The sequence below is a fragment of the Eumetopias jubatus genome, unplaced genomic scaffold (genome assembly GCF_037043125.1).
Source record: "Eumetopias jubatus isolate StellerSeaLion01/CBP00866 unplaced genomic scaffold, mEumJub1_p1.0 scaffold_13, whole genome shotgun sequence".
NCBI lineage: Eukaryota > Metazoa > Chordata > Mammalia > Carnivora > Otariidae > Eumetopias > Eumetopias jubatus.
In genome coordinates, this window is record NW_028274819.1 from 112,327,631 (window position 1) to 112,340,646 (window position 13,016).

General features: G+C 40.0%; 1 protein-coding gene across 1 annotated transcript in view; it reads right to left on the minus strand.

Annotated features, from left to right (window-relative positions):
* Positions 1-13,016, minus strand: part of DYNC2H1 (dynein cytoplasmic 2 heavy chain 1) — a 318,727-nt gene that overhangs the window by 90,653 nt on the left and 215,058 nt on the right. Inside the window, exon 83 of the mRNA XM_028105952.2 lies at positions 6,898-7,014. Within this exon, the coding sequence (XP_027961753.2) occupies positions 6,898-7,014 (117 nt within the window). The remainder of the gene's footprint in view (positions 1-6,897; positions 7,015-13,016) is intronic.

Below are 13,016 nucleotides of genomic sequence, written 5' to 3' on the forward strand. Positions count from 1 at the left end.
TTTTTCTCTTTCTTTTTTCTTTCTTTCCCTTTCTTTTCCCCTGGTTTCAGGTCTTTTCTGATTTGTATACAGTATATTTGCTGGGGACGTTGTTAACCTGTTAGCATTTTGTTCTCTCATTCATCTTTTCTTCTCTGGACAAAATGACAAGACGAAAAAAATCACCTCAGCAAAAAGAACAAGAGGTAGTACCGTCAGCCAGGGACCTACTCAATATGGACATTAGTACGATGTCGGACCTAGAGTTCAGAATCATGACTTTAAAGATACTAGCTGGGCTTGAAAAAAGCGTGGAAATTATTAGAGAAACCCTTTCTGGAGAAATGAAAGAACTAAAATCTAACCAAATCGAAATCAAAAAGGCTATTGATGAGGTGCAATCAAAAATGGGGGCACTAACTGCTAGGATAAATGAGGCAGAAGAGAGAATCAGTGAAATAGAAGACCAAATGATGGAAAGTGAAGAGGCTGAGAAAAAGAGGGAGAAACAACTACAGGATCACGAGGGCAGAATTCGAGAGATAAGTGATACGATAAGACGAAACAACATTAGAATAATTGAGATCCCAGAAGAAGAAGAAAGAGAGAGAGGGACAGAAGGTATATTGGAGCAAATAATAGCAGAGAACTTCCCTAATGTGAGGAAGGAAACAGGCATCAAAATCCAGGAGGCACAGAGAACCCCTCTCAAAATCAATAAAAATAGGTCAACACCCCGACATCTAATAGTAAAACTTACGAGTCTCAGAGACAAAGAGAAAATCCTGAAAGCAGCTCGGGAGAAGAGATATGTAACCTACAATGGTAGAAACATTAGATTGGCAACAGACCTATCCACAGAGACCTGGCAGGCCAGAAGGGACTGGCATGATATCTTCAGAGCACTAAACAAGAAAAATATGCAGCCAAGAATATTATATCCAGCTAGGCTGTCATTGAAAATAGAAGGAGAGATAAAAGGCTTCCAGAACAAACAAAAACTAAAGGAATTTGCAAACACGAAACCAGCCCTCCAAGAAATATTGAAAGGGGTCCTCTAAGCAAAGAGAGAGCCTAAAAGCAGCAAAGATCAGAAAGGAACACAGACAACATACAGTAACAGTCACCTTACAGGCAATACAATGGCACTAAATTCATACCTTTCAATAGTTACCCTGAATGTAAATGGGCTAAATGCCCCAATCAAAAGACACAGGCTATCAGATTGGATTAAAAAACAAGACCCATCAATATGCTGTCTGCAAGACACTCATTTTAGACCCAAAGACACCCCCAGATTGAAAGTGAGGGGGTGGAAAACCATTTACCATGCTAATGGACACCAAAAGAAAGCTGGGGTGGCAATCCTTATATCAGACAAACTAGATTTTAAACCAAAGACTGTAATAAGAGATGAGGAAGGACACTATATCCTACTTAAAGGGTCTATCCAACAAGATCTAACAATTGTAAATATCTATGCCCCAAACATGGGAGCAGCCAATTATATAAGGCAATTAATAACAAAAGCAAAGAAACACATTGACAACAATACAATAATAGTGGGGGACTTTAACACCCCCCTGACTGAAATGGACAGATCATCTAAGCAAAAGATCAACAAGGAAATAAAGACTTTAAATGACACACTGGACCAATTGGACTTCACAGACATATTCAGAACATTCCATCCCAAAGCAACGGAATACACATTCTTCTCTAGTGCCCATGGAACATTCTCCAGAATTGATCACATCCTAGGTCACAAATCAGGTCTCAAACGGTACCAAAAGATTGGGATCATTCCCTGCATATTTTCAGACCACAATGCTTTGAAACTAGAACTCAATCACAAGAGGAAAGTCGGAAAGAACTCAAATACATGGAGGCTAAAGAGCATCCTACTAAAGAATGAATGGGTCAACCAGGAAATTAAAGAAGAATTAAAAAAATTCATGGAAACCAATGAAAATGAAAACACAACTGTCCAAAATCTTTGGGATACAGCAAAGGCAGTCCTGAGAGGAAAGTATATAGCAATACAAGCCTTTCTCAAGAAACAAGAAAGGTCTCAAATACACAACCTAACCCTACACCTAAAGGAGCTGGAGAAAGAACAGCAAATAAAGCCTAAACCCAGCAGGAGAAGAGAAATCATAAAGATCAGAGCAGAAATCAATGAACTAGAAACCAAAAGAACAGTAGAACAGATCAACGAAACTAGGAGCTGGTTCTTTGAAAGAATTAACAAGATTGATAAACCCCTGGCCAGACTGATCAAAAAGAAAAGACAAATGACCCAAATCAACAAAATCATGAATGAAAGAGGAGAGATCACAACCAACACCAAAGAAATACAAACAATTGTAAGAACATATTATGAGCAACTCTATGCCAGCAAATTAGATAACCTGGAAGAAATGGGTGCATTCCTAGAGATGTATCAACTACCAAAACTGAACCAGGAAGAAAGAGAAAACCTGAACAGACCTATAACCTCTAAGGAAATTGAAGCAGTGATCAAAAATCTCCCAAGAAACAAAAGCCCAGGGCCAGATGGCTTCCCAGGGGAATTCTATCAGACATTTCAAGAAGAATTAATACCTATTCTCCTGAAACTGTACCAAAAAATAGAAATGGAAGGAAAACTTCCAAATTCATTTTATGAGGCCACCATTACCTTGATCCCAAAACCAGACAAAGACCCCATCAAAAAGGAGAATTACAGACCAATATCCTTGATGAACATGGATGCAAAAATTCTCACCAAAATACTAGCCAATAGGGTCCAACATACATTAAAAGGATTATTCAACCATGACCAAGTGGGATTTATCCCTGGGCTGCAAGGCTGGTTTAACATCCACAAATCAATCAACGTGATAATATACATTAACAAAAGAAAGAACAAGAATCATATGATCCTCTCAACAGATGCAGAAAAAGCATTTGACAAAGTACAGCATCCTTTCTTGATCAAAACTCTTCAGAGTATAGGGATAGAGGGTACATACCTCAATATCAGAAAAGCCATCTATGAAAAAGCTACAGCCAATATCATTCTCAATGGGGAAAAGCTGAGAGCTTTTCCCCTAAGGTCAGGAACGCGGCAGGGATGTCCACTCTCACCACTGCTATTCAACATAGTATTAGAAGTCCTAGCCACAGCAATCAGACAACAAAAAGAAATCAAAGGCATCCAAATCGGCAAAGAGGAAGTCAAACTCTCACTCTTTGCAGATGATATGATACTTTATGTGGAAAACCCAAAAGACTCCACCCCAAAACTGCTAGAACTCATACAGGAATTCAGTCAAGTGGCAGGATATAAAATCAATGCACAGAAATCAGTGGCATTCCTATACACCAACAACAAGACAGAAGAGAGACAAATCAAGGAGTCGATCCCATTCACAATTGCACCCAAAACCATAAGATACCTAGGAATAAATTTAACCAAAGAGGCAAAGGATCTGTACTCAGAAAACTATAAAATACTCAGGAAAGAAATTGAAGAAGACACAAAGAAATGGAAAAACGTTCCATGCTCATGGATTGGGAGAACCAACATTGTGAAGATGTCAATGCTACCTAGAGTAATCTACACATTCAATGCAATCCCCATCAAAATACCATCCACTTTTTTCAAAGAAATGGAACAAATAATCCTAAAATTTGTATGGAACCAGAAGAGACCCCGAATAGCCAGAGGAATATTGAAAAAGAAAAGCAAAGCTGGCGGCATCACAATTCCGGACTTCCAGCTCTATTACAAAGCTGTGATCATCAAGACAGTATGGTACTGGCACAAAAACAAGACACACAGATCAATGGAACAGAATCGAGAGCCCAGAAATGGACCCCCAACTCTATGGTCAACTTATCTTTGACAAAGCAGGAAAGAATGTCCAATGGAAAAAAGACAGTCTCTTCAACAAATGGTGTTGGGAAAATTGGACAGCCACATGCAGAAGAATGAAACTGGACCATTTCCTTACACCACACACAAAAATAGACTCCAAATGGTTGAAAGACCTAAACGTGAGACAGGAGTCCATCAAAATCCTAAAGGAGAACACAGGTAGCAACCTCTTCGACCTCAGCCGCAGCAACTTCTTCCTAGAAACATCGCCAAAGGCACGGGAAGTCAGGGCAAAAATGAACTATTGGGATTTCATCAAGATAAAAAGCTTTTGCACAGCAAAAGAAACAGTCCACAAAACCAAAAGACAACCGACAGAATGGGAGAAAATATTTGCAAATGACATATCAGATAAAGGGCTAGTATCCAAAATCTATAAAGAACTTACCAAACTCAACACCCAAAGAACAAATAATCCAATCAAGAAATGGGCAGAAAACATGAACAGACATTTTTCCAAAGAAGACATCCAAATGGCCAACAGACACATGAAAAAGTGCTCAACATCGCTCGGCATCAGGGAAATCCAAATCAAAACCTCAATGAGATACCACCTCACACACCAGTCAGAATGGCTAAAATTAACAAGTCAGGGAACGACAGATGTTGACGGGGATGTGGAGAAAGGGGAACCCTCCTACACTGTTGGTGGGAATGCAAGCTGGTGCAACCCCTCTGGAAAACAGTATGGAGGTTCCTCAAACAGTTGAAATTAGAGCTACCATTCGATCCAGCAATTGCACTACTGGGTATTTACCCCAAAGATACAAATGTAGGGACCCGAAGGGGTACGTGCACCCCCATATTTATAGCAGCAATGTCCACAATAGCCAAACTGTGGAAAGAGCCAAGATGTCCATCGACAGATGAATGGATAAAGAAGAAGTGGTATATATACACAATGGAATATTATGCAGCCATCAAAAGGAATGAGATCTTGCCATTTGCAACGTCGTGGATGAACTGGAGGGTGTTATGCTGAGTGAAATAAGTCAATCAGAGAAAGACATGTATCATATGACCTCACTGATGAGGAATTCTTAATCTCAGGAACAAACTGAGGGTTGCTGGTGTGGTCGGGGGTGGGAGGGATGGGGTGGCTGGGTGATAGACATTGGGGAGGGTATGTGCTACGGTGAGCGCTGTGAATTGTGCAAAACTGTTGAATCACAGATCTGTATTTCTGAAACAAATAACGCAACATATTTTAAGGAAAAAGAAAAAGAAGAAGATAGCAGGAGTGGAAGAATGAAGGGGAATAAGTCAGAGGGGGAGACGAACCAGGAGAGATGATGGACTCTGAAAAACAAACTGAGGGTTCTAGAGGAGAGGAGGGTAGGGGGATGGGTTAGCCTGGTGATGGGTATTAAAGAGGGCACATTCTGCATGGAGCACTGGGTGTTATAAACAAACAATGAATCATGGAACACTACACCAAAACAAATGATGTAATATATGGTGATTAACATAATAAAAAATTTAAAAAAAAATCTGACCAGTGCAAATTCAGTTAGAGACCAAGAAAATTGTAAGAAAGTAAGGTGACAAAATCATGGAGCAGACTTCAATCTTACTCAGACTTGAAAAATGGGTCAAACAAGTTCACTTATACTTCAGACGGAAGGAAGTAAGTCTCCAGCAGATACGTGGATTATGTCTCTAAAACGTAAGATGAGATCTGCAATAATTAGGATTACTTTTATAATATTTTTGCAATTTAGTAGGGGATAAACATAGTAATTCCAATCATTTTATTTTATTCTCTAAGTGAAGCCTTTGAGAATGATTTTACATCATTAATCTCAGAGTAGCTATTTCATAGTATAATATACATACATTTGAATATATATGTGTTTGCATATGTGTACATATTTTAAGGATTGCATGGCCCCAAAAATCAACAGAAAATTCAAAATAGTCAATGACATATTAAGAAGGAAACCAAGTTGTGAACTGACAAGAAGCTGTATGTTGACAAGGAGAGTACTACCATATATCAAGATAAAAAATTAACTGCTAAAAGAGAAAATTAAAATGTGCATAAATTTGGTTATTAATTTAAAGAAAAACAAAGTCTGGTTTAAGCACAGAGGGAAGGAGAGTAACTTCGCTATGAGTTGGTACAAAGACTAGATCGCAGTCAAGAATGCGTACAAAGTGCTTACTTGTGGGCAGAGTGGGGAACAGGGCTTAGGATTGCAGTGAAAGTTGTATTTCTCAATGTGAATTTCTCCTCAAGGGGACTATATCAAGCTTTATCAATGTGATGATCTGAATAAAAGCAGTGATTCCAGTTAGCTGGGATCAGTGCTTATCCAGATTCCTGACAATCACCAATTGTTGAGACCGTCCTAATAACTCAAAATTACAATACTGTAAGCTTTGAGGACTTTGAATTTTTAGAAGGTTTTAACCTTTCTCATAGGTTCTGAAATTAGCTTTATTTGACTTCCCTTATTTAAGAAGGTTAGAACTGATATACAGGCATTTTTACAGTATTACTAAATGGATGAACTGCATAGTTATATTTTTTAAATCCAGAGAATAAACCCCTGTTCACCAAGAATAGGAATCACAATACTGTAACAGCTTTGCCTAGTGAGCAAGCAACTATTCTACAAGACCAAAACCACGCCAATTTCCAACTGACCAACGGTTTTTGCTCAGCACCTTGAGTCCTTTGAAAAATGCTAACTTTTAATAGCCGTTGCTGACTTTACAGAAAGAGGAGAGAGAAGGCAAGCAGTGGACACAGGAATGTACAGCAGGTGCAGATGAGCCAGCACATCCCCAGGGCAGAACAATGACACCGGTCACACCCTGCTTCTCAGGCTCGTCTGCGTCTGCTATTCTGTCCTCCTTCCAGCAAACCGGTACACAGTAAGGGCAGGTCAGGGCAAAGTTTAACCAACAGGGACAATCTAGGGAGAAAACTGGAAAAAAAATGGAAAGGGAGGAAAAAGGGGAAAAAATTGGAATAATATTCCAGTACTAACCTGGTTTAGTTTCTTCCAGAGACTGAGGACAGGGGACAGCTCATTAGACCAGATTTCTCTATCAAATTTGCAACCAGCTCTTGCTGATCTGCCCAAGATCCTCAACTGTGAAATCACCTGAATGAAGAAAATAGGAAGTAGCAAAAAATGAAGAGAGAAGCAGTAACGATACAAAAATAGCTATACTGACTTTATAAAAGTAAAGACCAAATATAAGCAAGTTTTAATCCCATTATCTCTTCAATTGGCTTAACATTTAGGTGATTTAGTTAAAAAATAAGAGAACTTAAAAGTGAGAGAAACCATTATAAAAATTACATGTTATAAATGCCTCTTATTTGAGAAGTGGCTTCTCTAGTCAAAAAGCTCCAGTTATCTATTATTAATGATCTCTTAGTGTCTCTGTATGCTCATGTCTGAAACTCAAAATATTTTTCGTTTTGACTGACTTAAACTTTGTAATTTCCAAACACTGATTAATTAGTGTTTCTGAAAAGAGGAAATGGTAGGAAAGATAGTACATAGCATACCAAATTACAAAAAAACAGTAAAACAATTCTAAGTAATTATTTGTTGTCACAAATTATCATAAATCTAAGTCTTAAGGCTCTGTATTAATTTTTAGTTGTCACGAAACTGTTCCCTCTACACTTCAAGTCCCACGAACGACATGTGGACGGACTGGTCAGAATGAGGTAAGGTGCACAATGACTCCCCCCTCCACAAAGCGTCCCCTCTGTGACTTCCTCCTGACCAGCTTCGTTATCACCCTGCTCACCAGAACCCCTCCCCTCACTTCTGTCTTCTCAGGCAGTCCTTAATGACTTCCATGTCAGGAACTCACTTGTTAATCATCTGCCAAGAGGGAGGCAGCTAGACCAGAGGATGCTCAGCCCCCAGGACTGCAGAGACTGGGGTTTGTGTATCAATCAGTGAGGGATCCACTGACTCACCTTCACAAATGTTTCAACGAAACGTGGAATCTCCTCGCTTGCCTGACATAAAGTAAACCCACAACAACAGGCCTGTGTTTTCCTAAGCTAGTATTTTAAACATCAACCTTTGCAGCATGTTGACTCAATTTGTTTTATTTTTTGAAAGATGTAAATTGTTCTTCCTTTTTTAACAGATTGGGCTATATTTCATATTTTGTTGGATCCTTGTATTAGTCAAGTTCGTAACAAAATAAGGGCTATAAATCTTTGAAAATGAACACACTACTTGATTGTTAAACATCCACAATCTCACTGTGTAAAACTCAAGTTACTTCTAGAGCTTTTGATTGATTCTCCAATCTTGAAAAACTCGTGGTGATTCAGTGTTTCATTTTCTTTGTTTTTCTGATAAATTATTTTCATTTGCTCTAGCTGAACCTTACAACAGCACCTAATTTATCAGCTTTGCTACACCACAAAACATCACTAGTTGGTAGTCAGAAGAAGTACTATTTTAACTCTGTTAACATCTGCTATCACTTAATTGTGTTTTAAATTTATCAAACATGACAGAAAACAAGAATGCAAAGGGATGTCTAAAGGAAAAAAGATTTAAAAATTTTTTTACATGATATAAAAAACTATTTTAAGAATAAAATATTTACCAGCCCCAAAAGGTCATGTTTTCTGCCTTGCAAAACTAATATGTGAGGTGTGCTTTTCTTAATAACACTATCATAATATATTATAATCTTTAATAAACAGATGAACAAAAAGGGAGTTCAAATATCTAATACATTTATTTTTACAAAGAGGACAGAGCTATAACTTGAAAGGATGGACCATCTTTTCATATAAAATCTTACATATGTATCTTTTTACAAAGCACAGGTAGTAAAGTATCTTTCCATTATCCATATTTTAAGTCAATTAAAAACTACTTTATTCAACAGTATTCCTTTAAAATGGTATCAAAAGGGATGAGATTTTCCATGAACAGACATTTGCATCACTTCTTCCCTGCTCTGTCCATACTGAACGGCACGGATGCCACCTGCATGCCGCGGGGCGCCCATGCTCTGGGACACCCGTGTTCTTCTCCGCTCTGGGACGCCCATGCGGCTGCAGGGGAGCTACAGATGATGCCGCCACCCCCGCTCCACTGTCCTCCTTCCACAAACAATGAGATGCATCTGAGGAATACCTATGCTTCTCCTGAGCAGTGAGTGTGTCTATTTTAAGACACTAAATCTTACAGTGAATTGCATTTTCCTTTGGATATTATGAAGCACACAGAAGAATTTCTGACCTAACAATACCAACTTTATAGAACATTTTAGTTATTTATTTGTCAGAGAGAGCAAGCACAAACAGGGGGAGCAGCAGTGGGAGAGGGAGAAGCAGACTCCCCGCTGAGCAGGGAGCCTGATGTGGGGCTCGATTCCAGGACCCTGGGATCATGACCTGAGTCAAAGGTAGACGATTAACCGACTGAGCCACCCAGGCGCCCAGACTTTATAGAACTTAAGAGCATGAACTTTGTTGTCTGTTTTGTCTTCTTTTGGCATAAACTGTTTCCCTACTTTTCTTTTCTTTTCCTTTCCTCATTTTCTCTTTGGCTGATTTCCTCAACTATTGATTTTACTCCAATAGATTACTTAATATTTTTTAAGTCGCCTCTGGTGTAATCCTTCTCAGAATGAGAAGGAAAACAGATTTTGAAAACAAACACTCCCAATTTACCAATGAGAAAATGGACTGTCAAAGAGATTAAATAAATTAACACCCTAAGAGAATTAGCAGTTCCTACTCTGGCCTTGGAACCCTGAAACAGCATGCGACCTTCTGAAAGATGAAAGATAAGACTGGTGAAAACCAGTTCACCCCAGCCAAGAGCCAGCATCATCTGCAAACATGGGTAAGGCCGTCTTGAGCCCTCCAGCCCTATCAACTCTCCTAATGAAGGCAGCCTCACATGTGAAACAAAAAGAAATAACCCAGGGGCACCTGGGTGGCTCAGTCGTTAAGCGTCTGCCTTCAGCTCAGGTCATGATCCCAGGGTCCTGGGATCGAGCCCCGCATCGGGCTCCCTGCTCTGAGGGAAGCCTGCTTCTCCCTCTCCCGCTCCCCCTGCTTGTGTTCCCTCTCTCGCTGTGTCTCTGTCAAATAAATAAATAAAATCTTAAAAAAAAAAAAAAGAAAGAAAAGAAATAACCCAGCCAATCCTCAGAATCATAAAAAAAAAAAAAATCATAAAATATTACTGTTTCAAGTCACAAAGTTTTGGGATGGTTTGCTGTGGAGCACAGACTAAATCATCAAGAATAACAGAAAACTTCTTTAAAGTATGTTATGGATTGAATGTCTGCATCCCCCCAAAATTCATAGTGAAATCTCATCTCACAGAGATGGTCTTGTGTGTGAGCAGGGTAATGTTTTTATTGAAAGACATGAGAGATATAGAAAAGGGGTTTTTCTCCCTCTTTGTTAACATAAAGATAAATTGGACATTTTTCTATATCCTACTCTAATGTGTTAGTGTACTGCTTCCTTTCTGCAGTATTTGGGAAATTGAATACGCTGTTACACCCAAATGTGTTAGATGACACCGCTAAACGCACTGTACTTGGCCCAGCGCTCAGTGGGAGCATGGAGATGTTTAGGGGTAGGGGGTGAGAGTATTGACTACGTAACATTTTAAGGGCTCCCTATAACTGTTGAAAAAGGACATTAATACTAGAGCTGAAGTTAAAAAATAGTATTATCTGAATTTTTTAAGATTTTATTTTATTTTATTATCAAGATTTTATTTGAGAGAGAGCTGGGGGTGAAGAGGTAGAGGGAGGGAGGGAGGGAGGGACAGAGAGAGAGAGAGAGAGAGAAAATCCGAAGCAGACTCCCTGCTGAGTGCACAGCCCAAAGTGGGACTTGATCCCACAACCCTGAGATCGTGACCTGATCCGAAATCAAGAGTTGGATGCTTAACTGACTGAGCAATGAAGACTATGAGCACATACTCTTGAGAAACACAACTGTATGGAACAGAGGACTGCTCTTGAAGAACTCACACTCACACTCTCTCACACTCACTCTCTCTTTCTCTCTCTCACACACACACACACACACACACACACTCACCCCAGACCAAGTGCAAAGGCAGCAGTTTGAAAAGTAACTAGACAACCAGTAAAGGAGACCGACTTACTAATATTAAACTGACCACTGGAAAGACAGGAATCTGTTGGGACTCTTACCAGGGACAGAAGCACCGTGGGCATCATTTCTGCAATCTCATTCTACCTTGCTAATGCCGACCCTTGGCAGGTGCGGTGCTGGCAATCATTCTCTAACCCATTAGCCCCGCACAGCACGCCCCACCCCAGTGTGCTGCAGCCGCTTAACAGGCACAGAATGAGTGTCCTGCCCCAGGCACCACAGCCCCACATCAAAGGGCCAGGCAAGCCCCCAGCACAGCCCCAATGCAGCCCCAGCACAGCCCCAATGCAGCCCCAGCACAGCCCCAGCATAGCCCCAGCACAGCCCGCTGGGAGAACATGCTTCTCTTGTTACCTCCCCCCACCCCCTGGCCTCGACGGATCATCAGCTGGGCGAGTGTCCCACCCCCGTTGCATGGCACCCAGGGCTGCACCACAGTTGATGGGCACATGAAGCCCACGAATTCCCCTGGAGCACGGGCCCTCATGCCCACCGGGGGTTGTGCACCGGGGACCCACCAGTCATCTCCTACGTAAGGCGACTCCTTTAAGAATGGGAGGTGTTCCACCTAGCAAAGGGAAACGCACACGGACCATCAGGCAAAATGAGGGCACAGAGGAGTATGTTCCAAATGAAGGAACAAGACAAAACTTAAGAAAAAGACCTTAATGAAACAAAGCTAAGTATGTAGCTAATGAAGAGTTCCAAGTATGGTCACAAGGATGATACTGAACTCTGGCAAAGAAGGGATGAACACAATGAGAACTTCAACAAAGACATAAAAAATGTAAGGAAGTATCAAACACAAGTCACAGAGACGAAGAACATGCAACATGCATTCCTGCACTAGGAATACAGAAGTTTAACAGCAGACCCTGCATAAAGCAGAAGAACAGATCACGGAGCGGGAAGACAAAGCAATGGAATTCTCCCAGATACAGCAACAAAAAGAAAAAAGAATTAAAAGAAGTGAATATACCTTAATGGACCTAGAGGCCAACATCCAGCCGACTAATATACATATTGTAGGGGTCCCAGAAGCAGAAGAGAGAAATAAAGGGGCAAAAGCTCATTTGAAAAAATAATAGATGAAAACTTCCCTAATCTGGCCAAGGAAACAGACATCCAGGTCCAGGAAAGCCAGTGAGTTCCAAATAAGATGAAACCAAAGAGACCTACACCAAGACATATTATAATTAAAATGGTAAAAGTCAAGGGTAAAGAGAGCCCTAAGAGCACCAAGAGACAAACAGCGTGTCACATACAAGGGAACCGTGTAGTGTAGCTGTGGTCATGAGGCTATCAGAAACTTTTTGGCAGAAACCCCTCAGGCAGATGAGAGTGGCATGACATACAGAGCGCTAAATGGAAAATAAACGTCCAAACAAGAACACTCTGCCTGGCAAGGTTATCATTAAGAAATGAATGACAGAAAAAGAGTTTTCTAGATAAGCCAAAACTAAGAAGTTCACCACTAAACTGGCTGTACAATAAATGTTAAAAAAAACAACTCTTTAAACTGAAAAGATGATACTGATTAGTAACAAAAATATGTAACAATCTCAGCAGAAAAATATATAGGTAGATTAATCTACCAAACATTCAAAGAAGATTTAATAACTATCGTCAAACTCTTGCAAAAAACTAAAGGGCAGTGAAGGCTTCTAAACATACTTTGCAAAGCCAGCTTTACTCTGACACCAAAAGCAGACAAGAACGCTACCGAAGAATTACAGACCAGTATCACTGATAAACACAGATGCAAAAATCCTCAATAAAATAGTGACAAACCAAATCCAACAATACATTAAAAGGATGATAAATCATGACAAACTGGGGTTTATTCCAGGAGTTCAATGATGATTCCACATCTGTCAATTAATGTGGGACATCACGTAACTAAATGAAAGTTAAAAATCCTATAATCATCTCAATAGATGTAGAAAAAGCATTTGACAAAATTCAACA